Consider the following 27922-nt stretch of genomic DNA (forward strand, 5'->3'; position numbering starts at 1 on the left):
CCAGCTGCACCCATTGACACCTTGTCGTATAGTAGAAGGCTTCTACCCTAGATTTGACAATACGTAAGTAATGAGAAGCGGGGACTTAGAGAGTAATTAGGAAGAAACAGATTTAGGAGCGTTTGGGGGCTGTTTTCACTTCTTCCACCTTTTTCGCCTCGGCCAGTCCGGATCCCAGATCACAAAAGAGTTCTTGGGCGGGACGCCCTGCAGAAAAGCGGACGCGCAGAGGGCGGGGCCAAGACTAGGGCGGGGCGGGGCCAAGACTGGGGCGGGGCCGGGGCGGGGCGGGGCCGGGGCGGGCGCGCGTCCTGGGCCGGGTGGCGGCGGCTGCAGCGGCGGCCGAGCGAGGCGCGAGCGGGCTCTCGGCTGAGCCATGCCGGCCGCACGCGTGGAGTACCTGGCGCCCTGGTGGGTGGTGTGGCTGCACAGGGTCCCGCACCTCAGCCTGCGCCTGCGGTGGGTGAACAGTACCTTCAGCCCCCGCGATGAGGATTACCGGGAGGTGAGTCTGCGCCGCCCCAGACCCGGGCCGCCTCCCCGGCCTCCCACCCTCTGCCAGCCTCCCAGACCTCCCCCTCCACCGCCGCCCCTTCCCTCCACCCTCGTCCCCTTCCCCCGGGACCCTCCGCGCTCGGCGCTCCCGTCTGGGAACCTCGTGGGCCGGGAAAACTGGACATGAGGCGTTCCATCAGCGCTGGGAAGGGGAGGAGGGGTGCGGAGGCGGCCCGCGGGGGTGGAGCTGAGCGCGGAGGGGGAGGGCCGGAGGGCGGGGTGGGGGCCTTTGTGCCAGAGGCCGGGTGACTCCTCCGTGCCCGCGAGGGGCTCCCGGAGTTTTGATTCTGGGGCTTCAAGAAAAGCGCTCTTTCTGGGGCTGGGCGACCTGGAGAAGTTTGGGCAGAAACTAACTGGAGTCTCCCCGGTTGGGCCCCGCAGCACCCCGCCCCTGTCCCGGCCCACAGGGTGGGAGCGGCGGCCGACCCTCTTCCTGGGCCATCCTGGAAGGCTGCGGGTCTGGGGGCGGGGGCGAGGGTCCCCACAGGCGCGGGGATGTTTGGGGCAAGGACGGGGGCCCGGGTCAGCCCCATCTCGCCAGCGTCAGCCTCCTTACAAACACCCTTCTATACCCTGGGTTTTCGGGGCCTTAGCCAGCCACCCCCCTTCTCCTTGCACTTCTGCCATTTCTCTGTTGTGCTGGCCCTTCGCCCTGCGGTCTCTGGACCCCAGAGGGGGAGGGGGACCCCCCAGACTTCCCCGCCCAGGCTGAGCTGCAGAAGCTCCCCACCTTCTCAGGTCTGGCCTGGCCCAAGTCAGTGCTCTGCTGGGTCACAGATTCGGGCTGCAGCCCTGGCGGGGCCCGTTTGTTCAGAGCTATGGGCCCATTTCGGGACTTTGACCCCCGCGGCCTCCGCCTGCAGTCAGGCTCACGGGCTCCGTTTCCGGTGTGGGGCCAGTCACGCCTGCAGGAGGCTGAGCCCGGAGGCGGCTGTTCGCCTCCTGCCCGCCGGGCCTTTCTCCTGCAGGCCTGGGAATGGGGGTCCCCACCGGCGGGTGTGCAGTGCAAGTGGACTGGGAGTCCAATAATAACCCCTGTGGCTCTCCCCCGACCTGCCAGAACCCGGAGAATCTGGACCCTCCCTGCCTGGCTCCCTTCCCTCCTAATCTGCACTTGCCCCGCCCTCCGAGAGCCCCGCCCCTGGAAGTCAGAGTCCCTGAGAACGCCTCTGCCTGGGGCAGCTTGGGGGGCTCTCCCGCCCCCACTGAATGCACGGAGCGAGGCGGATATGATTTCAGACAGCTGTGTTGCGCTGTGTATTTGTCCCAAACCCTGCGTCCCACATCCTGCACCTGGGATCTCCCACCACAGCTTTCTCCTCCCGGCCCGGCTGGAGGAGATCTAGACTCCTCTGGATCAAGCAGACCCGGGGCGGGATGGGGGGCACTCCCTCACCCCCAGGCTCCCAGGGACAGCACCTGTGTGTCCAGCAGCCTGACTAGCACGGCCTGAGCCTGCCCCACCCCCTCAGTGCCATGGAGAGGTGGCATCTGACCAGAAGGCCCCACTCACAGCCCTGCCCCTCTCCTCCCAGGGCTTGGACCTGGCATCCTGTGCTGGGTGTCAAGTGACTCCAGAGGGCATCCCCTTCCCCTGGGCCACTGCTCCTGGCGGCCGGACACACGGCCCCACCCCGGGCTCTGTCCCAGTCAGGCCTCCTGAGGACACTGGTGGGAGGTGAGTGGGGTGAGCTAGGCCAGGGTGCGCAGTGGCTCTGGCTGTCACTGAAGGTGGGTCCCGTGGTAAGTTCTCCTGTTGTCGGACCACTGTCTCCCCCAGAGATCCCCTTTCTCCTGAGAGGCAGTCACAGCCAGAGGCAGGCAGCAGGCGGCTCGCACCCTGGATTGGGCACCTTCTGCCGCCACTCATCTCGGCGCTCAGCAAACTTGATCCGAAACAAGCTCTCTGCCAGCCTCGGGTGGCGTGATGACCAAGGCAGCCAGGGCCGGGGCGGGGGCTCCGCCATGCAGCTGTCCGGGCTGGAGTCCCAGTTCTATCGCTTACTGTGTGACCTGTACCTCTCCGAGCCTCGCTTGTCTCACCTGCGCGTATTAGGCCAGATGTCCCATGCAACATGCTTAGTACATAGAGGGTCCCATAGCACATAGTAGGACCCCAGACACTGGTGAGCTAATGTACGGAAAGACACTGATGTCTTAAGCTGCACAGTGCTGTGCAATGCTCACTGCTGCTACAGTCACCGTGCGGGCGCCGCGGGCGCTTCCTGCCCCCTCTCCTGCATCAGCAGACCAGCGCTTTCGGGACACGCATGAAGAAGCAGCGGTGCTTGTAACTGTATATTCGGGACCTGCATGAAGCAGCGTGATATTTTTGTGCTTCGGCATGTACTTTCATGTCTTAACTTTGGGTGCTTCTGCTTATAGACTCCCCAGAGGGTGCCAATGTGTGGGCCCCGGCCAGGGGAGGGGGCAGAGTCGGGGCTAGACCCAGAATTACAGGCTCCCCCACTAACCCCCTCTCCGACTTGGGGGCAGGTCTCAGGGGGAGAGGCCAGGCAGGGAGCCAGGAAGGGTTTGGGCGAGCCAAGGTTGGGATGAGGAAGCACCATTCATCCAGCCTAAAGGTTGAGTCATGGTCATCGGACAATCACGCTACACCCCCACCACCCCCACTGCGCCCCGGGAGAGGGTGGGAGGGCAGGCTGGGGGGTGCTTAACCCTTCCCACCCCGTGGGCTCCAGCTGCCCCGGCCTCCCCGCGAGGCTGGCTCACTCTGTCTCCTATGGTCTTCGGGTCAAGGGGGCTCAGGCTGTTCCCCCGCCCCACTGAGTGCAGAAGCCCCTGGGGGTCCAGTCCTAGCCTCAGGATTCCCAGAATGCAAGTGGGTCACAGCTGCCCCCAGCTTGGCGCCTGGATTTCTGCTCTGGGTTTCTCAAACCAGAACTCACCAAAGTCACTTAAATGAGGAGAGGCTGCCAGACAGAGGGGCTGTGGGCAAGGTGTCGGGGTGGGATGGGAGGTGGTGGCTGCAGGGCACTGGGAGGGCGGGTGACATGGGAAATTGTCCTGTCCAGGCTGTCAGAGCAGGACGGTGTGTGAGCCGAGCTCCTGGCTCCCTCTGGGCCGTTTTCTCCCTCTTCCATCCTCCCTCACCCCGTGCACATGGGGCCCTGCCGTGCTGCTCAGAAACAGGACTGTAATTGCCTGTGAGAGGCCGGCAGGGACTCGGAGGTGGGGAGGTGGCTGTGGAAACCGACCTGCTGGTTAGCCCTCCACTTCCCTCCTCCTCCTCCCGCACCTTCTTCCTTTCCTCTTCCCTTCCCACCTCCTTCTCTCCCAGCCCCCTCTGCTCCATCCCCCCTGTCCTCCCAGCCCAGAAGTAAACCACTAACAATGCCCACCCTCCGAGTTTGGGCTTCCCAGCACAGCCTCCCCCCTCCCCTCATCCCTCAACCCCCCTCCTGCCCTGGGCTGACTGCATTAACTATGACCTCATTGAGGCCAGATGCCCAGCTCAGAGAGGCCCCCAGCCCAGGCCTGCAGCCCCAGCCTCTGATTTTCAGAATTATCTCCCCCTTGGACCTGAAGGGTCCTGGCATCCCCCCCACCCTGCTGATTGCTGTCACCAGCACGGGGTCCCCGAAACAGACTCTGGCCCCGACAGCTCAGACTGGAGCGCTGGGGGTTCTGGACCAGGACCCACTGGGGGGCACGTGGGAAGCTGGGTGAGGCTATCCCCTCAGGAGCCTGACTGACAGCCAGGTCCAGCGCTGGCTGGCGGCCACCAGTCCTGGTGCCATCTGGCGCCCATCTGGCTGCATCAAGAGATCGGAGGGCATGGAGTGGGCACAGGCCTCCTGGCAGACAGCAGCTCCCTTTACGGGACCCTGACTAGGCCTGAGTCAGCACCTCCTACCCCTTCAGAATTCTGGGCTTTGCTGCCACCATTGACACTGGGGTCGCTGTCCCATTCAGGACGCGGTGAGAGGGACCCCATGGGGAACATCCCGACATCTCCCCTCCCCTAGCACAGTGCTGGCTCCTGGCTTCTCTGGATGGACCCGACACCTAGGACAAGACTCGGAAGCAGATCCGCCAGGCCATCCCTTCCTGGGCCTGGCCCAGGTCCCACTGAGCCCCTGAGATGTGCCTCTCCCTACCTGTCTCCCTCAGTCACTTGTCACCCTCAGCCCTCCCTGCCAGCAGATGCCTCCTGCCTTGTGGGGTTCTGAGCGTCTCATCGGGCAGGGCCTCATCCATGTCCCTCCAGGAGCGTCAGCCACACACCCGGGGCTGGCCTGCCACTGCCCCCCATCCCACACCTCCTCCCCTCAGCGGGTCCTCCCCGACCACCCCAGCACCCGTGTCTGCAGGAAGAGTGGCAGACGCACTACTGGGCCTGGTTCCGACACCCACAGCCCTGTGGGCGCTCCAGGCCTGAACACAGGGCTCTTCCCAGACCCAAGTAGGACCAGCGCTGACTCCACACCTCTCCCTCTGCAGTCACTGCTGTTCCTGGGGCTGGTAGCCGCCGTCTGCCTGGGCCTGAACCTCCTCTTCCTCGCGGCTTACCTGGTGTGCGCGTGCTGCTGCAGACAGGCCAAGCAGCGCAAGTCCTGCTGCGTCACCTGGTCGGCCGTGGTGGCCGGGCTCGTCTGCTGGTGAGTGTCGCTCCGCACTGGCCTCGTGTGTGCAGCTCGGGGCTCAGTGTGCAAGAGGGCGAGGGGACGTGGTGGATGGAAAGTGGGCCTGCCCACCGCGTCTTGCCCATGGTTAGCCCATGACTGTGACACCCCTTCCTCACTCTCCACCATCAGCCCCCCAACAAACCCCAAGCGGTGGGTCATCAGCTTTCTGGCCACGTCCTCCTGATGGAGCTCTGGGTACCTCATGGGGAGCCTGTCCCTGGGTGAGCGTTGTCCCTTTCCCTGCCAGGCAGCGGGAATCCGATGCCGGAGAGGTGATGGGGCCTCCGGTGTGCCGCTCCCCCTGCCTGGCTGTGACCTGCCCAGCAGTTTATTGGGTGGCACACGCGAGCAGAGGGCATCTGCTCTCTGAGTCCCTGTCCCCTCCCAGCCGCTGCCTTGAATCTGAGGTTAGAGAAAGTCTGACTCCAGCCCAGATCAGTCCATCTTCTCCCGGGATCAGTAGCTCTTAGTGCCCCAAAGACTCTTCTTTCGGATGCAGAAGTGAGGGTTTCTAACTTCAGGCCGGAGCCCGGGCTCTGTCTACGTGCTCCCCTGTGTGGCTGGTTGCGTTACTCTTGTTTTCAATCTCCAGGGGTTTTTCCAAAAGCCTCAGGTCTACCCTGAGACCTCCTGGGTGGCCACCCTCAGAGGATAGAGTCCCGTAATGCTTAGTGCCCACTGCATTCCAGAACCCATAGCGGAGTGATTCCGGCAGGAGGGAATGCGGACGGGACACCGCGAGCCTGGGAGTGAGGATGTGGCTTCTCACCCCAGGAGCCTCACCTGTTAGGGCACGTTCAGTGTCCAGTCCTGCCTGCAGCGACGCAGGGGTGACAAAGCACTGAGCACATGGGCGGGGCATGGGCTGGGGACACAGGCAGCCAGGGCCCAAGTCCTAGGCGTAAAGGAGAGTCCAAGCCCAGGTCAGAAGTTTGCAGGCGCCTGGGGGTCCCTGCAGAGAGGAGCCCCTTCAAAGTAACCATGGCTTCGGCAAGCTGCTCCTGGGACTGAGCCCACAAACGTGAGCAGGAGAGGTGGGACGTGAGACAGACAGACAGACAAAGGAAGTGCTGACTTACAGGGGGCTCTGACTTTTTAAAAACACGACAAAGGACAGAAGAACACTATGGAACAGTAAGAATGACTCCGGAGGGTCAGATCTCATAACCTGCCGTTGAAGGGAAGCTACGCAGGAGTGTGCTGTGTGTTGGCGTGTTCTACACGGTATTTGTGCCGGGCAAGAGGGAGCCAGTGGTGGGAAAGATGGCACTGTACCGGGAAGGGCCCAGCCCAGCCCACACTGACATGGGCGCATGGCGGACATGTACTTTTTAAAAAAATATATATATGTTTGTTGATTTCAGAGAGAAGAGGGAGAGAGAGATAGAAACATCAATGATGAGAGAGAATCATTGACTGGCTGCCTCCTGTACACCCCCCACTGGGAGCCCACAACCCAGGCATGTGCCCTTGTCCGGATTCGAACCTGGGACCCTTCAGTCCCTAGGCCAGCTCTCTATCCACTGAGCCAAACCGGCCAGGGCCTGACCTGCACTTTCAATGGGAACACTGAGCTAGGGTCTAGGCACCTGGAAGGTTCCTGTCACAGTCTCCCAGGGTTCCGTCCTAGCTCCTGTCATGTTTGAAGAAAGAAGAAACATCAGGCACGTGTACATGTGTGTGTTCGTCACCCCACCCCCAGGATTACTGTTTTGAATGAAAACTCAGGAGGCTGCTTAATGAGGCTGCTCACGGCCCCCAGGGGTGTGGGTGAGAAAAATGCCCTCGGTGACAGAGGTGCGATCTGAGATGATTTGTTCCGCCTGGAATGCTGGACCAAAACCAACCACATGAAATTTCACAGAGATAGAATCAAAGCTCTACTATTGGTTAAAACAAAACAAACACCCATTCAGCGCTGCGGAAGGAGGGGGCTGGGCTTCCGTGCAGATCCTGTGGAGAAATCCGGGTGCTTGTGGAGCACCAGGTCAGCGGTGCGGAAAGGGGATCTCAGGACATGAGCGTCCCCTCTGCCTGCCCCCCGCCCCGTGCTCAGAGCTGGGTGGACAGCCTGGGCACCTCACTCAGGCCATGTTTGGGTGCAACACTGACCCGTTAGAGTGGAGCCTCGAGGACGGTGAGGATGTAGACAAGGGTCTGCAGGACACGGGGCCGGCCTTAGGTGTCTGGCGGGGTGTCTGCAGGATTGGCTTATTCCGGGCCGACCTAGAGGACCCCGCGAACCAGCGGGGGCCTGGTTCAAGGAGGTGGGTGGGCTTGGGCTCAGTATAAGGAGGGACTTTCTACAGCTGGAGTCACAGGGCCAGAGCAGGAGGATTCTCCTGCTGCCTCACTGCCCTGTGCTGTGGAGCAAGGCCACCAGGCCAGGGCCAGGCGGGCCCTGAACCCACCCCGGAGAGAGTGCCTCAGCTAAAGTCAAAACCCACTTCTCTCGCTGGAGGGACCAGCACTGTTCATAACCATCAGACCTGGAGCAACCAAGACTTCCTTCAGTAGGTGATGGGTAGATTAGCTGTGGTCCATCCAGACCATGGGATAGTACTCAGCGCCAATAGGACATGAGCCACCCGGCCAGCGTGGCTCAGTGGTTGAGTGTCGACCTATGAACCAGGAAGTCACGGTTCCATTCCCAGTCAGGGCCACGTGGGTTGTGGGCTGGATCCCCAGTGTGGGGCGTGCAGGAGGCAGCCGGTCAGTGATTCTCATCATTGATGTGTCTAACTCCCTCTCACTTCCTCTCTGAAATCAATAAAAATATATTTAAAAAGAAAAGAGAAATGAGCCATCACGCCATGAAAAGCCAGGGAGGAATGTAAATGCGTGTTAGTAAGTGAAGGAAGCGGATCCGAAGAGGCTCCGTGCTGTATGGTTCCCACTACATGACATTCTGGAAAAGGCAAAACTATGGAGACAGTAAAATATTAGGGGTTGCCAGGGGTTGGGGGGTGGGGAATGAATAGATTGAACAGAGGATTTCTAGGGCAAGGAAAATGCTCTGTGTGATACTTAATGGAGGACGCATGTCATTATACGCCTGTCCAGACCCGTAGCATGTTCCACCCCGAGAGTGAACCTAATGCACATAGACTTTGGGTGATACGATGTGTCGATGTAGGATCAGCAGTTATAACCAGTGTCCCGCTCTGGTGGGGGCTGTTGACAGTAGGGGAATCTTGGTGGGGAGGGCAGGGGGGGAGGCAGGAGGTATATGTGTAATCACTGAACTTTCCGTTCAGTTTTGCTATGAACCTAAACTACTCTAAAACAGTACATTAAAGAAGTTCTCTGGTGCCACCTCTAACTGCATTTGGGGTCTTGCCCATAGTGCTGCGGTGGGCGTTGGTTTCTATGGAAACAGCGAGACCAACGATGGGGTGTACCAGCTGATCTACTCCTTGGACAACGCCAACCACACCTTCTCCGGGATCGATGCGCTGGTAAGGCTCTGGGCAGCTGGCCGGGCCGGGCCGGGCACAGCGGGTGAGGTCAGTGTGGTCAGAACAAGGGCCCAGTCAGATCCCACCCGCTCGGCCCCGGGGGAGGAGGGCGTGCTGGACTCCATTTGGGGCTGCAGTTGGTCCTGCCAGGAGCGAACAGGCAACTTCTGCTTCCCGGGCGGGAGGGGTGCCAGGGCTGTGAGGGCCAAAGGAGGAAGGCTGCTGGGCCCTGTGGGGGCGCGGGGACAGGCTGGGGTCAGATCCCACTCATCTTCAGGAAAGCTGGATGCCTTCCCACTGGGCCAGGGAGGCCCTGCACTTGGAAAATGAGCCCCAGGGTGTTCCCGTGTTCACATGTGGAGTATCATGGGGTCCAGGAAGTGTCAAGGGGAAAACTCTTCAAAAGCAGCCAACCATGAAAGGCGGTGAGCTGCCCGGGGCCCGGCACGGTGTCCTCCGGCTCTGGCTCCTGAGCACCATGGGCCCAGCTGGGGCCTCAGGGTGACGGGTTGTGCTGGGGTGGCCAGAGATGTCGGACTTTTAGGGAACGAAGGAGCTGCTCTGCTGAGCCTTTGGCCTGAGAGCCAGCGATGGGAGGGTGGGGCGTCCGGGTTTCTCAAAGGTAGACCCTGGCCCCCAAGTGTGCCCACCTTCACTGGCAGGGCCGGTCACGTGGGCTGATCTTTCAGGCCGCCCCACGGCAGCCCCGGTGCCCGAGGAGGCAGGCTCCAGGGCCGTTCTCAGGGAAACCAGCCCTCGACGTCACGCCGTTCAGACCCCTCTGGCCAGCAGAGGGTGACCTCCCAGGTGGCCCATTCGTGTCAGAGCCTCGCCAGGAACGGCGGCCCCAGCCGCAGCCGGGAACATTGTCCTGGGCTCCGAGAGAGGATGCTGAGGAGGCCTCACCTTTGTGCCCTCCTTCTCCCTTAAGCTCCTCTACGGCCTTAATCCCTCCGCCCTTCCAGGGGCTCTCCTTAAAGAGACAGCTGGGCTGCTCATCAGCGCCCCGTATGGCCAGGGCCGTGGCTCCAGCCTCAGAGAACTTTCTGGGGAGCTGAGGGTCACCAGGACCCAGCTCCCCTGCAGGGCCTGTCGGTGCACACCTGTGCCCACTGGGCCCCGTCCCGCGGACTGCGAGCTCTCAACACTGGTTGGGGCAGCTCAGGGTGAGGGAGAAGCACTGGCTGGGGCAGGGGGCAGCCTCGTGGCTGATGCAGCGTGACCTGCACGAGGAGGCCTGGGCACGACCGGGTGCAGGGAGCTGACCTCTGCCTGGGGGTCCATGGTCTCTGCCTCTGGGTTCTTCCTCCCCCGCTCCACACACCAGCGTCAGGAGCCTGGAGGAGGAACCCAGCCCCGAAAGGAGAGTCCCTGGCCAGGGAAGGCCCGGAGCCGTGACCTTCACTAGCTGATGGTGACTGTAAGGAATGGCTCGAGGGAGGAGAGTGGTGCTGTGGGGAGAAGAGTGGAACAGACCCAGGCGGGGCCCACCCGCCCAGCGAGGATGAGTGCTGGGGGCAGGTTGGCACATTCACAGCAGCCCCACGGCCCTAAACTCCCCCACGGCCCCAAGGGGAGCGTTCTGTGTGTCCCTGGGGGTCAGCCCCTTGCCCTCTCTCCACCTTTCCTCAACAGTGAGGACAGGAACCCCAGGCTTTGTGGCCCAGCCAGCGGAGCTGCTTCCATCCTGAGGACAGTCCCCTCCTGCCTCTGTGAGACCAGAGCTCTCCTGGGGCCAGGCTCCAGGGCTTTGGGCCTTGAGGGAGGGGGAGGCACCCAACGGCTCCAGGGGAGGCAGCAGGTCTCCGAGGGCTCCCAGATCCAAGGGGTGAAGGCCACGTATCAGATAGGTGCTGTCCGTGAAAGTGCCTGGTAATCTACAGAGCGCCCTCTAGATCATGTGCCTATGATAATGAGTGCCATTATCATAACTGATGTAATTATGTATATTACTGTAATCACCTTAAAGGGGAGAGGAGGCTTGAATTGGGGGGGGAGGACTTGAGGAACAGGTCAAGTGACTCAGAACGAGCCAGAGCAAGGTGGGCCCTCCCGGGCTCCCTTTCCTGGGCCAGGGCCCCACACTGGTGCCTCCGAGGGAAGGAGTTGGTGGGAGGGAGTCGGGAGGGGCTGAGGCTCCAGGCTCAGGCTGGCGGAGCAGGTTCTGGATCAGCTAACGCTCTGATGTGGGGGGTCACCCAGGGTCATTTGGGAGTGCCGGTGGGTCCTTCCTCTGGATCCAGTGCCCCCATCTGTGCCTCAGTGAAGGGGGCCTGGGCTCCAGTTACCCAGGGGACCAGGCCCACCTCTCACCCCTCAGAGGCTCAGCTTCAAGTAAGGGCCTTGGGCTCTACCTCCCCTGAGGCTCATCGGGGCCAGGGTGCTTCCTCTGCTCTCACCTGGGCTGCAGCAGCCTGTGGGCAGCCCCCGGTGGGGAAACTGGGCCCAGGGCGGCCGCACTCCTGTCCCAGGTTGGAAGCTAGCACTTTCAGAGCATGAACTAGAACCCCGGTGTCTGGTCCTCACCCTCCCCTCCCAGGATCTGACATGGGGCTCCTCCCCCGAACCTGCCCAGGCTCCACCCCTTGGACTCCTAGCTTCTGCCCTTCCAGAAAGCTCTTTAAGGAGAGAAGCTTCCCCCTGGGGAGCTGGATAGCCTGGAGCCCTGGCCCCACCCTTTTCGGATTCTGTAGGTCTGGGTGGGGCTGAGCATTTGCGATTCTAATGAGTTCCCAGCTGCTCACCCTGCTGTTGCTGCTGCTGCTCTGGGACCACAGCTCCATCCCATATCCTACGGGACCACAGCTCCATCCCATATCCTACGGGACCACAGCTCCATCCCATATCCTACGGGACCACAGCTCCATCCCATATCCTATGGGACCACAGCTCCATCCCATATCCTGTGGGACCACAGCTCCATCCCATATCCTACGGGACCACAGCTCCATCCCATATCCTACGGGACCACAGCTCCATCCCATATCCTATGGGACCACAGCTCCATCCCATATCCTGTGGGACCACAGCTCCATCCCATATCCTATGGGACCACAGCTCCATCCCATATCCTGTGGGACCACAGCTCCATCCCATATCCTACGGGACCACAGCTCCATCCCATATCCTACGGGACCACAGCTCCATCCCATATCCTGTGGGACCACAGCTCCATCCCATATCCTACGGGACCACAGCTCCATCCCATATCCTGTGGGACCACAGCTCCATCCCATATCCTACGGGACCACAGCTCCATCCCATATCCTACGGGACCACAGCTCCATCCCATATCCTGTGGGACCACAGCTCCATCCCATATCCTACGGGACCACAGCTCCATCCCATATCCTACAGGACCCCAGCTCCATCCCATATCCTATGGGACCACAGCTCCATCCCATATCCTATGGGACCACAGCTCCATCCCATATCCTACGGGACCACAGCTTCCACCACCTGCTAACTGGCCTGTAACCCTGCCCCAGCCTGGGGCACTGAGCTGCCTCTGCCCCCTCAGTGGCGGGGAGCTATTCAACTCTGGAATATCCCCCCTCTGCCTCCCTGCTGGGAGCTCTGTACGGAACCTCTAAGGAGCTGGGGTGGCGTGGAGAAGGGGTGCTCCAGAAGGTCAGCGCTGGTGTCTTTGTTTTTGCATTGTTCTGTTTCCTACGAGAAGACAAGAGGAAGGAGAGCGCTGGCAGCTAGGTCCTGGCTTTTGTCTTTTTCGAGGAGGGATTTAAGAAAATAGAGAAGTTAAAAACATAGGGCTGTGGCAGGGGCAGAAGTGGCCTCAGCTGAAGTTCACAGATCATTGTCACAGCCCTTTGCTGCCACGTCTGTAATGCAGGAGCGTGAGAATACCACGTAGTTCACGGTTTGTGTCTCCCGTTGCATTAATAACGTGCCTGCAATGTGCATGGACGTTGATCTTATCGAATTAAAAAGGACAGCTTTTCGGGGTGACGTTTAGTTCCTGTGTTTACTTCCACGTGGTTTTCGCCCCGTGTGAGGCTAAAAGCCGCCAGAGCCCTGAGGGGCGGGCATCTCTGCACTCCGCACCGCCTAATCCTCAGCCAGCGTGTGAGAACCGGGAGCTAGCGGGAACCAACCAGCCGCGGACATTGAAAAACAAAACAAAACGAAACAAAGAGGGCCTTTCTCCTTTCTGGAACAGGAACTCAGAGCACAGAGCCGTGCAGATGTGAGGGCCGCCCCCCTAATCGGGGGGTCATCTGCCTCTCCTGCTGCGCTCCGGCTGTGGGAAGCGCCTGCCCCTTCTTCTGGGTCATCTTTAGCTTCCTTCCAGGCCTGGGTTTCACACACTCCCCCTTCCAGCCGTCGTGCTGGTTGGGTTAGTGTGACGATCTCAGAACAGCCCAGCTCTGCTTCCCCTCACGGCCAGCACCCCGGCCCCCGAGCAGGCCCGCAGGGAGGGAGGGATGCGCTCAGGGCTCCCGGTCTGGGTCCCTGGGTCACAGGGGGACCCTATGTCTGAGTTCCTTATCGTCAAGCCATAGACAGCCCCTACCATTGTCCCTCCCTCTCGACCTTCAAATAGCAAATTGCTTCCTTCAGGATCCGCTCAACTCCGGGTTCTGGCGGCTCAGCCAGGAGCCTGCAGCCTGTCCCACCGCCTGCAGGACAGACGAGCAGACAGAGGAGGCGCTGGTTTCCTCTGTCAGGTGTTAGGAGGCAGGATGGGGTCTGTTAGTGCAAAGCTCCATTGTCTGCCTTCCGAGTGCGAGCTGGGGCGGGAGCCGCTGGCTGGACAACGGCCCCCCCCCCCCCCCCCCCGCGGGAGGCCTTTCCATCCTGTTGGGACGAACGGTCAGGCGGCAACAGGAACTCTGGGCTCAAACAGATGATTCCTCGCCCTCAGAAAGAATTCGTAATCCAACGTGTTGAGAGTTTTAAGAGAATCACAGGAAGAAACAGTTTTTCGTTTGTTTCCCCGCCTGGGTCTCTCTTCAGAGGAAGGTGCTGGATCGCGGGCGGGGTCCTGGTCAGGCCGGTTGGGGCCTTTCCCCTGGAGGGAGGGACCAGAGGGCTGGGCGGGTAATGGGAGCCTCTGTGTCTTCCGTCTGAGCAGCAGCCTGAGCCCTGCAGGGCCTGGACGGGAGGGCTGGGGTGGGCGTGTGTGCGAGGTGCGCTCACTGAGCTTAAGCACAGTCCCCGCTCCTCACAGCACTGCTCCGGAGTCGGGTCCAGAGCTACACCCTCTGGCTTCCTCCTGCCCCAGGGCCAGATTCCCACCCCAGCCTCTCCCCAGGTGTCCGGAACCACCCAGAAGATGGAGGTGGACCTAGAGCGGCACCTGGCCCGGCTCAGCGAGATCTTTGCCGCCCGGAGCGATTACCTCCAGACCCTGAAGTTCATGCAGCAGAGGGCGGACAGCGTCATCGACCAGCTGTCAGGGGTGCCTGTGTGGACGGAGGTCACAGCCCAGCTGACCCAGCTGGCCGACCAGACCGGCTACGTGGAGTACTACAGGTGAGGGGCCTGCGGGCGCTGCGCTGGCTTCCTTCTTCCGAGCCTGCGTCCTGGGCGCTGGCAGGGAGGTGCCCCAAAGGTCTTCATGAGCCATTAGCTGAAGTGAGAGAACCTGAGAGCTCACGGGCCTTAGACCAGCCTCCTGAGACAGGCAGGCGCCGAGGCCCGTGCGGGCGGTGCTAAGCCAGGACCCAGCGTGGACCTCCCGGTACACAGCACCCCGCACACAGCATGGGGCTCCCGGGACCAGCATGCTCCCTGGCTGCTGCTGGGTCAAGTGCAAGTGGTTGACAGTTCCTCACCTGCCATGGTGTGTGGAGCAGGGGGCCAGGGACATGGGGGCCTCTTTGCCTGCACGGAGCCCCCCCATGATGGCAATGTCTTAGCAAGCCCAGCGGTGCCCCCCCTGGAGTGATGGGGAGTGATGGGGGCTAGGGGACACGCCCCCCTTTGCCGTACTCGGGTGCAAACTCATCCCTATGTCACCTTTTCTTCAGGGGCCCATTTATGTCTCCCCTGCCTCCCCATTCCTCAGACCCCATCCCAGGTGAGGACACTGGGCACTGGTCAGCTGAAGGGTCTAGTGAGGTCACTCTGGGAGGGCCAGGAAGGGCCGCAGCCGTCTGTCCGGCTGGGTGTCTCCTGGCTGAAGGCGGCACCCACCCATGAAGTCACTGCACCCAGGCCCGGCACGGGGAGGCTCAAGGGCGGAGCAGATAAACGAACCCTGACCAAGACGTGTCAGCTCTTTGGACCCCCTCCCCCAAGTCGTTGACTCCCTTTCAAGCCATTTGCAAAGGTCAGAGCCTTTAGCCCAACGTTGCATAATTTACTCTGGCTTTCTGGATTCGTTTCCCCTTTGTGGGAAAGCCCCACCCCAGGCTGAGCGAAGCCAGGGACCTCCCTGCCCTGGGCTCTCGCCTGCCCGGGGTAGGAGATGGCAGGGCCCTGCCGAGAGGCGACACATGAGGTCTTGGCTGCAGATAGCGGCGCCCTCCCCTCACCCCCCACCCCCACCCCTCTGCTCAGCAGCTGCCCAGCCCCTGCACTGGATGGGTGATGGTGTGCAACAGCGCCTTTCTGCCAGGTGACAGAAGGAAACTGCTAACTCTGAGGACTGGCTGTGACCCGTGACCCCAAACAGTGACCTCTGATTAGTCCTGGGACGTGAGAGACAGCCATTGCTGAGTCTTCGCAGTCTTTTTGTCAGGCGGGGTCAGGAGGGGTGGGGCGCGGGCGTCCATTGGGACCTGCCGTTCTCTGAGAGGACCTCGTGCACTCGAGGGCCTGACGTGGGCATTTTGATAATGACAAGGATGAAATAAGTCAGAATTCCCATATCTAATTTAAGGTAATTTTATTAAAAATGGGAGAGGAGGGTGGTGCCAACTGCACAGAAGCTATTTCAATCTGGGTGACTGACAGGGACCCCTAGAACTCCCGGCCCCAACTCCCACCCCTTGCCCGGGTCTGGGCAGCAAAGGTCTCCTGCCAGGTTAGTACCTGCAGCTCCTGAGCCCTGAGGATGACCTGTCCCTTGTCCTCACCCCTTCCCTCACCCGCGGCTCTGGGCGCACTTTGTTCTTGGCCCAACCGGCCTTAGGGCTGGGGCTCCTCCAGGCAGCTCCCCATCTCCGCTTTCCGGGTGGTGTAGAGCCCGGCCATCCAGCTCAGCAGACATTTCTTAGCTCCTATTCAGGCCTAAGCACTGGAGGCATGAAAGGCCTGCAGGGACGACCTGCTCCGAGAGGCTCCGAGAGGCTTCTTGTACCGGAGGGAGCAGAGGAGTGAACCCGCGGAGGCCGGGTGTGGGAGGGGCCCTGGGAGTAAGGGCTGGCAGCTGGCAGCTTCTTGGGGAGCCATAAGCCACGTTCTCCATTGGAAATACAAGCCCAGGCCATCCCCCACCTCCTCTGGGAAATGCACCCGCCTTGCAGAGCTGTTTCCGGGACCGCGTGCGGCATGAGGCGTGGCTGCAGAACGAGGGGTTGGAGCTGGGTCCCGGAGAGTGAGCTAGAAGCAATCCTATCTTGATTTCCTGCTGATGGGGAGGGAAGCCACGAGAAACCTTTTGGTTTGAAACATGAAACCAGGGCTTTGAGAGGGGCCTGGTGGCTGGCCTTCTCTCTCTCTCTCTCTCTCTCTCTCTCTCTCTCTCTCTCTCTCTCTCCATGAGACAAGAAGGGAGAGGGAAAAGGGAGAAAGGGATAGAAACATCAATGATAAGAGAAGCATTGATCGCTGCCTTCTGCACGCCCCATGCTGGGGATTGAGCCTTCATCCCGGGCATGTGCCCTGACCAGGAATCAAACCATGACCTCCTGGTTCATGGGCCGATGCTCAACCACTGAGCCACGCTATCCGGACATGGCCTTGTCTGTTGCAGGAAGGCTGGAGAGTTGGGGCTGAATTCCTGGGCCAGACTCCCCTGCTGCCGGCCGGTTTCCCAACCTGTGAATGGGAATCCTAACACCAGATGGTCCCAGGTCCTTCTGACTCTGATTCTGAGAAAACTGTCTCCTCGATGGCCTCATCCCAGGGGAGGGTGGGCCCTGCAATCTCCCCAGAGCCCCCACCTCTATTTCTGGGCACCACAGGCACCTGCAGGTCTGCCCCACTCCGCGCAGGGGGTGTTTTGATCGGCGCTTTGGGGGCCTCCATTCACAAAGGCAGAAAGAACCACACTTGGCTGCCAGGCCTCCAGCGAGCTCCCTCCCCGTCGGAACCCCACTGTCACTGTCTCCCAGCTCCATCCACTTCCTGCCCGCACTCCAGACCTCACCCTCTCTGCGTATCAGTGAAGCAGGAGGCCAGTGCTGGAGAGGCGGGGTCACTGAATTTATTTGGCTCCGACGTCGAGAAAAAAAAGACGTCGAGAAAAAAAATGAGCAGAGACCTCCCTTGTGGGCACTAGGAGAAGGCCCTCCTGGGCCCCATCCCCCCGCCCTGGGCAGTGGTACAACGAAGGGTCAGGGGGCCTGGGGGCTGCTGGTCGGGCCCCCTGGGTGGGGAGTTGTGCCCTGCTCCCCCTGACCGTCCCTCCCCCTACCCCCCCAGGTGGCTTTCCTACCTCCTGCTCTTCATCCTGGACTTGGCCATCTGCCTCATCGCCTGCGTGGGACTAGCCAAGCGCTCCAGGTGTCTCCTGGCCTTGTGAGTAGCCCGGCCTGCGGGCCTGGAACAAAGATCTGGGCAAGCAGGTGGGGTGACGGGCCACCAGCAGAGAGAGGGGTGCCCTGGTCAGGCTCGAGGGAGGTGGTGGGAGCAACAGCCTGCAGCCACCTTCCGCCCCTGCTCAGCGCCCAGCCAAGAGGGGGCAGCAGCCACCACCCCGTTATCTGGACCCCAAGCAAGGGCTGGGCTTTCCTCTCTGTGTCCCCCGTCCTGGGCCTGCCCAGGCATTAGCCTCCCACCAGCTCTAACCAGCACCCCCTCCTTAGCCAGCACCCCCTCAGCTGCCTCCGGCACAGCGACCTATGTCCCAGCGTTGGGTCCTTCTCTCTGTCCCAGCAGTCAGCAGGGCGATGTGAGGGCAGGGACCTAGACTCAGGGGTCAGGAGGGCAAGTTCATGCCAAGAGGAAGGGCGCTGAGGTTGTGGGGTGACAGCCATCATGGGGTCCCCTGCCTGCCAGCCTTCGCCTGGATCCCACCGCTCTGCCTCTCTCCCAGGCTGCTGTGCTGTGGGCTGCTGGCCCTGATCCTCAGCTGGACGTCCTTGGCCGCCGACGCCGCTGCAGCCGTGGTGAGTGTGGAGGTGGGGGTGGGGGGAGTGGTCTGACCAGGACCGGCTGAGGTGGGTGGTGGGTGGTACCTCTGTGTCCTGCCCAGAGCCCCCAGGGCAGGTCCGCTTCCAGTCTCTGTCCCTAAGCTAGAACCCCAGAATCTCAGAGCTGAAGGGCCTTAGATCTCCCGCACCAGACCCCCTCACCCTTGAGAGGGGGACCCAGGCCCAGAGAAAGGAAGAGGCTTCCCCAAGATCATGAGGCTTTTAGCCATGATAATAAGACAGCTGAAACCTGACCTTTGCCCCCACCCGGCCCGGTCCTAGCCACCGGCTTCCTGCTTGTAAGGACGTGCGTGGGTGACGAGGTGACGGCTCTCCGGGCTTGAAGAAGTGACTGGGACAGGTGGGGTCTGGCCTCGGCTAGAGGAGCCCTTGGGCTTCAGCGGCACACCCTTGGGGCACGGGGACCTGGCATTGAGCTTGCCTCCGTCCCCTTCCCTCCCGCACAGTCTGACACCACGATGCGTGTGTATGGATGTGGCGCCTCAGAATGTTAGAATCTAAAACAAAACCACCGGGTGGGGGAGCTTCCTGTGTAGGTGCTCGGTCTTTAATGGACCTGGCGTCGGAGTTAAGCTGCGGCGTGAGTCGTTCATTCCTTCATCCCTTCATTCGTTCATCCGGCTGCTGTCTGCTCTGTGGCAGCCAGTGGTGCCGGGTGCCATGTTTGCTCTCTCTAAGTGGCAGGAGAAAGACTGGTGGGCATATTGCAGCCCCAGGTGAATGGGTGCAGCGGAGGTGCGCGCTGTGTGTGGTGGGGGCAGGATTTCCCAGGGGATTTCAGGGAGCCCCGAGCTGATTCCAGGGCCCCAGCTACCTGGAGAGAAGAGAGTGGACTCCTGCTGGAAGCCCTCTACCCAGACTTAGGCCCAGTGGCCTCGGGGGCTGGCTGTGCGCTCACAGGACCCAGGAATGAGCGGCCGGTGCTGCTTGGCTCAGGCAGCTGTTGGCAGAGCTGGTCCGGAAGGGGGAGGAGGCGGGCAGCTCCGGTTCGGTTTTGTTCCCCCTGAGGGAGAACCAGACAGGCAGGAGCATGTGTCCCAAGGTGGGGGGCCCTTCAGATACAAGGAAGGGCAGGTCGGATGGCGCACGTCAGACTCAAAGGCATCCTGACGTCATCGGGGGGTGGGAGGGCTGTGCGTGGTCAGGGGAGTGGCTGCCGGCGAGGGCAACATGCACCACTGCCCGGCCCACGGCCTCTCCTCGGGACAAGTGTGAGCACAGGGACGCGCACATGTGCTGTGCGTTGCCGGGGCCTCCTCCTGCCCCCCGGGCAGCCTCTGCCCCTGGGAGCAGCAGCAGCCAGCTCGCCCCCTAAAGCTGCCCTATGGGAGGCAGCCTCCTCCTGGCTACTCTTCCCCGGGCTGCAGCGTCCAGGGAACCCAGCGGAGATTTATAATCTCCCAGCCGGTGCCTGGAGTGCAGGGGAGCCGAGAGAAAGGCCATCCCCCTGACTGGTTTAGTCAGGCCCCTGTGTGCCAGGGCCTGTGAATGAGCCTTTGATTGGCTGCAGATCCTGCCGCATTTTAATAGGAAGCGGGGAGAGGAGGAGCCGGGAGGGGGGAGGCAGGCCGTCCGAGGCTACTGTGGGCAGCTTTTGTGTGGCCTCCCTGCCCCTGCGCTCTGAGGCCTGGCTTTTGTTTTGTTTTGTTTTGAGAACTGACACTGTGATCCCCTGTCACCCACCCCTTGCCTTTCTGTCCCCCAGAAAGGACCTCCCCAAGGAGGGAAGGGGCATTAGGAGGTCTGGCTGCACAGCACCACTCATTTGAGGGGAGCTCCCCGGGAATCCGGGCACTCCTTCCCCGCAGTGGGCCCCTGGGAAGGTCACTGAGGTTCTCCAGGCCTCAGCCTTCTCCTCTGTAAAATGGGGAGAATCATAGCCCTTGCCTTAGAGCAGTGGTTCTCAACCTTCCGAATGCCGCGACCCTTTAATACAGTTCCTCATGTCGTGGTGACCCCCAACCATAAAATTGTTTTCGTTGCTACTTCATCACTGTAATGCTGCTACTGTTATGAATCGTCATGTAAATATCTGATATGCAGGATGTATTTTCATTGTTACAAATTGAACATAATTAAAGCATAGTGATTAATCACAAAAACAGTATGTAATTATATATGTATTTTCCGATGGTCTTAGGTCACCCCTGTGAAAGGGTCATTCGACCCCCAAAGGGGTCGCGACCCACAGGTTGAGAACCGCTGCCTTAGGGGATGGTGTGTTGGTGGGATGAGGTGGGTGGTTAGTCCATGGGGTGGGGGGGTGCGGGGTGCGGGGAATATGCTCACTAAACAGCAGCTGCCACTGTTACCACAGTTACTGTCATGTGAGGGTCCCAGGCTGACTCCTTCAGAGTCGGGAGCTGCCTGCAGGCTCCGCCACCACCTGGGCACTGAGTGGCTTCCCCACCTGCCCCAGCTGTGCTCGGCCCCCCTCTCTCTCCCCACCCCATCCCCGTCCCCACTGCGTGGACAGTGCACACATGGGCCCGTGTCCTGGTGGACAGGCAAGCGGAGTCCTCCTGGCCGGAGGGGGAAGGCGGGGGCGAGGAGGCCACATCCCTGGTGGAGCTTCTGACAGGGCCTCCTGCCCGTCTTTGGATCGCAAACTCCTCGGGGGTGACCCAGACAAAGATGGTGGCCTCGCCCTCTCCCCACGCCCACTCAGGCTGGCTCCCCTCCTCCTGCCCCTCCAGTGACAAGTGGGGGTGCCCCTGGGCCTTGGTGGTCAGCAGCCAGGCCGTGCTGTGGGTCATCAGTGGCAGAGCCTGGAGCTCATGTCCTCTGACTCCCAGCCCCGTGCTCCTCCCAGCCCCCCGCCAAGTCTTCCTGAGCAGGACCTGCGCCCAAAAGCTCAAAGATGGATTCAGCACCAACATGGTTCTTTAGAGAGTCCAGGGAAGGCTTCATGGGTTGACACCCGGGGGGTGTGGGACTTGATAACAGCAAGACAAACAGTGAAACAGATGAGCAAGTGAGGCCCTGGTGCAAATAGCCCGACACCATCCCGCAGCCTCCCACGGGCCCAGGCTCACCAACGTCCATCCCGGAAGAGGCATTAGACACAGGGGAGGCTTGATGTGCATTAGTTCATGAAGTGACTGTTACAGGCAAGGCACCTGCAACAGAGCTAGGAAGGGGCGGAGCCAGGACTCAAACCAAGGAGCCTGAGCCTGGCTCCTGGCTGTTCTTGGCCACCCAGGACTGAGCTGAGGGGTCCAGTGGCTGCGCTGGGGGCACAGGGCTCCTCCCAGGGCCCTAGTGTGGTGACTTCGCCCCGCCCCTCCCGTCTCTCCCTGGCTTAGGGCACCAGTGACTTGTGTGCGGCTCCCGACACCTTCATCCTGAACGTCACGGAGACCCAGCTCAGCACAGGTAACGGGCTGTGGGCCTCCATGTCAGAGCCGCCTGGGCAGCCAGCCTGTGCCTCTGCTTACCTGCTTCAGCCCTGGAGTCCCCAGTCTCCCCCAAGCCCCACGCTTCCAGCACCAGCTAGACCTCTGAGTGGTTTCTTTTTGTTATTATTGTTATTTATTTTTATTCACTTCAGAGAGGAAGGGAGAGGGAGGGAGAGACAGAAACATCAGTGATGAGAGAGAATCACTGATCGGCTGCCTCCTGCACGCCCCCCACCCGACACTGAGCCCAGGATCCCGTCACGTGCCCCGACGAGGAATCAAACTGTGACCTCCTGGTTCATAGGTTGATGCTCAGCCACTGAGCAACACCGGCCGAGCTGGGCCGTTTCTTAGAACCTGCCTCCATAGGGGGGCTTGGGAGTGGCTCAGCCACCGAGGATGGACGAGGGCCTGGTCCCTTTCCTGCCTGACCTGGTCTTTGCCTTGCAGAGGTGACCCGTTACTACCTGTATTGCAATCAGAGCGTCAGCAGCCCCTTCCAGCAGGTACAGCACCCGCCCAGCCCTCACCCTGCCCACAGTCCCCTGCGTCGGCTTGCCCCCTCCTGGACCCCCAGCCCCATCTTCACTGTGGTCCTCTGAAGGGGACAGTGCTCTTGGTCAGCATCTTCTGGGTCACACATCACCATGTATGATGCCCGTGACCCAGGGTGTGGTTGTCGTGCAGATGCTGTGAGGTGGGTCTGGGTGGGATCCAAGAGTCTGCATTTCTCACAAGCTCCCAGGCCAGGCCAGTGCTGCTGGTCCGAGGACCACACTTTGAGTATCAAGAAGCAAGAGGGCCCTGCAGCTCTCAAGGAGCCTGGGGGTGAGGGGAAGGTTCCGGCAGGCGGGAAGGGCCATAGGCAGGGATGTGAGCGCAGATGCAGCCGGGGGAGGGGCGCTGCAGGGGAATGAAGCCTCACAGTGGGGCCGCGGTCTCTCCTGGTGCAGGCGCTGACCGTCTTCCAGCGCTCGCTGGCCGCCATGCAGACCCAGGTGGCGGAACTGCTGCGGGCTGCCGTGCCCTTCTTCCCCACGGCGGAGGTGAGGCGGTCTCCCCAGCATCCACGCAGAGGAGGGGGAGCCCCGGGGCCTGTGGAGAGGGCTCCCTCGCCGTAGTCTGGCTCCTTTGGCTTGAAAGGCCTCTGTGCACCCGCTGCTGTGTGTGGTCTTAGCCACAGCCCTGCCCCCACCACTCAGTGCCTGCCTCTCTGTCCGTCTGTCTGTCTTCAGGAGGATCTGCTCAGCATCCAGCTCCTGTTGAACAACTCGGAGTCCAGCCTCCACCAGCTGACAGCCTTGTTGGATTGCCGAGGGCTGCACAAGGTGCTGGGCTGGCCCTGGGGGGCGTGCGGGGGGTGGGGGCACCCCCGCTGGCCACATTCTCCCAGAGCAGCCAGGAGAGGCTTAGAAGAGAGATTGCCCAGGTGTCCTGCAGGCCTGGGGGATGGGGAGGAGGCTGGACAACGGGAGGTGGAAGAGGTGCCTGGCTCTGGGTTCTCTCCAGCAGCTGAGACAGGGAGACCCGGTGAAGGTACCAGGGGGCGAGGTGGCAGCACTGGGTCAGCTCACCTCTAGGATACTGGGGACCCTGACCTCGGAGAGGGCAGCTGCTCCCCGTTGTCCACGCTCCCGGCCACCTGGTCATCCCATCCATCTCCCTGGGTTGCAAGTGGACATCCCAGGCTCATGGCCAGGCTCATCTCCAGGAATTTGAACTATCGGACACTAAAGCAGGGAACACACTGGGATTAGGCCAACAGCTTTCACATCCGGATGGATGTAGAGCAGATAGTCATCGTGCCAGTCCAGGCCGAGGGAGGGGGGCTTCCAGGGACAAGCTCCGCCCCCAGGCCGTGCCCACGCCCTTCCAGCTGCGTGTCCCTCTCCGGCAGGACTACCTGGACGCCCTCGCCGGCGTCTGCTACGATGGCATCGAGGGCTTGCTCTACCTGGGCCTCTTCTCCCTCCTGGCTGCCCTGGCCTTCTCCACCATGATCCGCGCGGGGCCGCCGGCCTGGAAGCGCTTTACCACCAGGTGGGCTGCCTGGAGGGGGCTTCCTGGGGGGGCAGGGGGGAGGCTCTGCTCTGACGGAGCTGAGAGCTGACAACCCGGGACGGACAAGAGTGGCGGAGGGCGCAGGCACTCACCCCCTGCAGACTCCTGGGTTTCTGCAGGAGGAGCGGGCAGGAATGGGTCTGAGGATGGTGACAGCATCAGACCACCGCCTGGCATCCCTTGCTGGCCCTCTCTTCCTCCGCAGGACTCTGTGGTGTGACCTAAATGAGGGGAGTTTTCACTGCCGGGAGGGGTGCCCCAGGGTACCAGGAAGCATAGATGGTGGCACTGTTACCCGGGCACCTAAGGTCTCGTTGAGGAGGTAGACAGAGATGAGATGGTAGGTCAGACAAGAGGGAGCCGCTTAGGGAGTTTCCGTGGTCAGCATGGTGGGCTGCCTGGAGGCAGTGGCTGTGGAGTTGGGAACAGGGCTGAGGGATCCATGGGAGTCAGGGCTGAGGAGCATGTTTGAGAGGAAAGTCACGGACGGACACAGCTGTGGCCAGAGGGCGAGTCCTGGGAGGAAAGAGGGGGAAGCAGGCCAGGACCCCGCTGCCTTGGAGCCTCCCTCACCCCTCACGGCGGGCCGCACCCCATGTCATTCTAGGGACAGAGACTACAACGACATCGATGACGACGACCCCTTCAACCCCCAGGCCCGGCGCATCGCCGCCTACATCCCCTCGCGGGGGCGGCTGCCCAGCTTCTGCAGCTACAGCGGCAGCCTGGACAGCCAGCCCGGCCTGCAGCCGCCGGCCCAGACCGTCTCCAATGCCCCGGTCTCGGAGTACATGTACGGCAGGGCTCCTGGGCCCCCCGGGCCGCCTCACCCACAGGGAGCTGGGTCTGCAGGTCCAAAGGGCCAAGTGGTCCCCTCCCTGCAGCCATGGGGTGTGGCAGGAAGGCCCCCAGGAGCAGTTAGTCACATGACCCCTGCATAGATAGCCACGTGTGCGGGGGAAGAACCCACTGGAGATGCCAGGCCTCCCCGAGCCGGCCTGGTGGGTCTCGGGGCCGAGAATCTGCATTTCTCCAGGCCCCGCTGCCCCTGGGTCACCCCGAGCGCTCTTATCTTCCTGCCCACACTCCCTCACTCGACCCATAGTCCACTTCCACCCGCTCCCTCCCGTAGGCACACCATGGGAGCCTCCTGTAGCCATCCGCCCCTTCCCCGTGCCCTCCCCCTGAGCTCTCCTCTCGGCCCCGCAGGAACCAGGCTGTGCTGTTCGGTGGGAACCCCCGCTACGAGAACACGCCACTCATCGGGAGAGCCTCCCCTCCGCCCACGGTAACTGGGCTCCCCAGCAGGGGGTGCGGAGGGCTCTGGGCCAGGCATCTGCCGGGTTAGGGCTGCACCTGCCCCATCCAGGGAGCTTGGACGGGACCGTCCAGTAGGTAAACTAGGAGCCCTGGCGACCCAGGACCTGGGATCCGTGGCGGAGGCCTGGCCCTGAGACCAGGATGCTCACGGGTGCCTAGCCCGGTCCTCAGGAATGTGTCCCCTGCAGGGGTCACGGGGGCGCTGCTGCAGTGCGTGCCCTGGACACTTAGGGACCTGCAGGGAGGAACTGTGCCCTCTGCTCTGCGGGCCTGGGGAGGTCCTGTGGCGAGTGGATGGCATGAGCCATACCTCAGAGTCGCAGGTCTCGCCCTGGGCGACTGGGCCCCCAGCGGGCCCTTGGCCACGTCTGTTGGCCTTTTTGGTTGTCACATCTGGGGGTAGTTGCCACTGGCATCTAGCGGGTAGGGGCCAGGGATGCCGCTCAGCCCCCGGCACGGCCCCCACCACAAAGGAAGACGTGCCCAGTGTCCCTGGTGCTGTGGTTGAATCTGCTCTGACCCACCATCTGGGTCCCGGCCGGGACCCTCCTTGCTGGGTGTCGCCCAGAGCGCGCCCCCCACCCCCACCCCCGCTGTCCTTTGATAAACAGCCCTGGGTCCAGGTCCTGTGCCAGGAGACGGGGTGGGAGGAGGCCTGCGTTCAGGCTCAGCTCCTTTTACTTTATGTTTTTACGTATATTTTTATAGATTTCAGAGAAGAAGGGAGAAGGAGAGGGATAGAAACATCAATGTTGAGAGAGAATCACTGATCTGCTGCCTCCAGTACGCCCCCCCACCGGGGATGGAGCCCACAACCCAGGCATGTGCCCTGACCAGGAATCGAACCGTGACCTCCTGGTTCACAGGTCGACGCTCAACCACTGAGCCACGCCGGCCGGGCCCAGAGTCGGTGCCTTTGAACCCTCGCCCGGCTTCTCTCTAACCCGAGGCCCCGTGGGTTCCTTGTCCTCGCCGCCAGCTGCGGTGGCCCCGGGACTGTGGATTGACTCTAGTATCAGTCTGAGCACAGACAGTTAGGGGAGGTCTGCTGCTGGGAGAAGTGAACTACTCGAGGCCCCGTGTTGCCAGATGAAAAGGGTTTGGGGATTACTTTCTGCTTTGAAAGACCCCGGCCACGCTCCCTGCCATTGGACAGACAAGGCCCGGCCTTATTTGCGGGGCTCGAGGACAGAATCAGCCGTCCTCCTAGAACTGAGACCTGCTCAGAGACCCTCATTGCTTTGGCACCGCGACTGCCCTGCCCCAGGGGAGACAGCCCCGCCCCTGCCTACCATTGCCAGAGGCATGAGGAGACCCAGGAGCCCACAGCAGGGAGGTGTGGGCAGGCTCCCCAAGTAACAACCACACAGCTGGCTGGCCCGGCTCTCTCTCCCTCAGAAATTCCCGGCACCTTCGCGAGGACAGTGTCCGGTTTAGCTGGTGACATGTCTGACCCTGTGCTGCTGTCTCCCACCCCCCCCCCACCTCCCCCCCCCCACCCCCACAGTACTCTCCCAGCATGCGGGCCACCTACCTGTCAGTCGGGGACGAGCACCTGCGGCACTACAGGAATGAGTTTCCGGCCTAACTCCCAGAGGCGCCCGCCTCCTCCATCCGGCTGGTTTTGATTCATTCGCGTGAAAGCTGCATGTCTTCAATGGAAGCCAAAGGCCTCTGGGAGCCGCCTGCCGGATGGCAGGACTGGACGGCGCCTGGGCCTGGCTGGGACCCTGACCGAAGCCGCAGGCAGACGGAGGGCCCACCACCTGGACCCATCACCTGGACCAGCCTCTCCCTCCTCTGGCCTCCTCTCCACACCGGAAATGTCGCTCGGCTGCCCCTACACTGGGAGCCTGGATCCGCTCACTCCTACATCCTGCCCTCGCCAGGTGGCGACTGGCAGCAAGGAGGGGCCGGCTCAGGCCCCATTGCCAGCACCGTGCCTCCTGCGAGCGTTTTCCTGCAGGTAAAGGTGGAAGAGCTGATCAGGAGATGCCTTTAGGAAGGCGGTGTCCCCAGTGAGACCAGAGACTGTCCGAGTCAGTCTCCCGGGGCCTGGTAGGAGTGTGGGTGACAGCCTGCTCCGTCCCCCGGCCTTTCCGCAATCCTCGGTCGCCTCACCTCCATTCCAGCTCGATGCTGGGAGTGCGTTCACTGCCGACAGGGACAGTCTCAGGAATTCGCAGACACTGAAAGAGACTAACTCTTCTTTTCCCAGTGTTTTAAATACTTGGATTATCCAAAGAATGGAACCTCAGAGCACAGTTTTTACAGTAAATGCGGCTGCTCGCTCCTTACCCCTGGTCTGGATCCTGTTCCTTTTCGGGTCTTGCTGACACTGCCAGGTCATTAAGAACCTACGGGCAGGGGCGGGATTTTTAAACAAAATAAAGATCAGTGAGACCTCCTGTCCTAAGCTGCTGTTTGATGGCAATATGGGTTCATCCCACTCGGGGGAGGCCCTTTAATGGGGGAGGAAGGACAAACAGCGTGAACGGGTCGCCATGGGGTCGCCCAGGGGAATGGCGGCCGGCCAGCTTCCCCTCCCTTTTGTCTTCAGGCAAGTTTGTCAGTAAAGGTTTTAGCAAAGCTGAACAACTGTGTCGTCCTCCCTGCCCCCCTGCCCCCCGTCCCCACCCCGTTGTCCCAGGCCCCACACTCCCTGCTGGGTGAGAAGGCACTATTCACCAGGAGGATATGGCCCACGGTTCTGCCCACGGGGGAGCCAGGGTTAGGGTCGTGGGTGCTGCCAGTGTCCTGCCAGCTCGGAATGCCCAGCGCTGAAGCCCCATAGCCTCACGTGCCAAAGCAGGGACGGGTGGCACGGCTTGGGACAAGGCTCTAGTTGAGTTTTGCAAGAGCCAGCTTCTCAGCAAACACGGACTGCAGAGTGGTTCTCACCCAGCCAGGCCCCAGGACACAATGGGGCCGCAAGGCAGCCAGGACTCACCTGCATTAACCCCTAGAACCGTGCACCATAAACACACCCTCGGTGGCCACGTCCTGTGCAGATAGAAACTGCGACGTCAAGCTCTCGCTTCTCACCGTGTCATCGTTGGCGACTAGAGAGCTGTTTCTAATGCATGTGGACTACACTGGGTGGTTCCTGGCGGGGCTGGGTGGGCACACCGCTGCCTGGTACATGTGCACCCTCCTGGGGGGCAAATAAACCGCTTGTACTAAAATGTCTGGACTCAGTG

At 61.6% G+C, this 27922-nt stretch overlaps 1 protein-coding gene across 2 annotated transcripts; it reads left to right on the top strand.

The window, feature by feature from the left end:
• Window positions 1-313: 313 nt before the first annotated feature.
• Window positions 314-27914, top strand: TTYH2 (tweety family member 2). Of its 2 annotated transcripts, none has more exons than XM_081110509.1 (14): window positions 314-505; window positions 5020-5177; window positions 8551-8662; window positions 13935-14155; window positions 17213-17308; window positions 17826-17898; window positions 21249-21318; window positions 21792-21847; window positions 22295-22387; window positions 22577-22669; window positions 23239-23381; window positions 24010-24195; window positions 24612-24690; window positions 26230-27914. In XM_081110509.1, the coding sequence occupies exons 1-14, from the start codon at window positions 377-379 to the stop codon at window positions 26308-26310; spliced, it is 1590 nt and encodes a 529-aa protein (XP_080966635.1). In that variant the 5' UTR covers window positions 314-376; the 3' UTR covers window positions 26311-27914. The 2 variants fall into 2 exon arrangements, with proteins under 2 accessions (XP_080966635.1, XP_080966636.1); XM_081110510.1 differs by having other exon boundaries at window positions 335-505; window positions 8584-8662.
• Window positions 27915-27922: the final 8 nt, after the last annotated feature.

This window comes from Myotis nattereri, assembly GCF_964212035.1.
Source record: "Myotis nattereri genome assembly, chromosome: 16".
NCBI classification, from domain to species: domain Eukaryota; kingdom Metazoa; phylum Chordata; class Mammalia; order Chiroptera; family Vespertilionidae; genus Myotis; species Myotis nattereri.

Bases quoted from the DNA above. Each gene is read 5' to 3' on its own strand.
- TTYH2 (XM_081110509.1), top strand. From the start codon at position 377: ATGCCGGCCGCACGCGTGGAGTACCTGGCGCCCTGGTGGGTGGTGTGG. The intron at 21,848-22,294 runs GTACAGCACCCG...CTCCTGGTGCAG, and splicing joins TCAGCAGCCCCTTCCAGCAG to GCGCTGACCGTCTTCCAGCG. The intron at 24,691-26,229 runs GTAACTGGGCTC...CCACCCCCACAG, and splicing joins GAGCCTCCCCTCCGCCCACG to TACTCTCCCAGCATGCGGGC.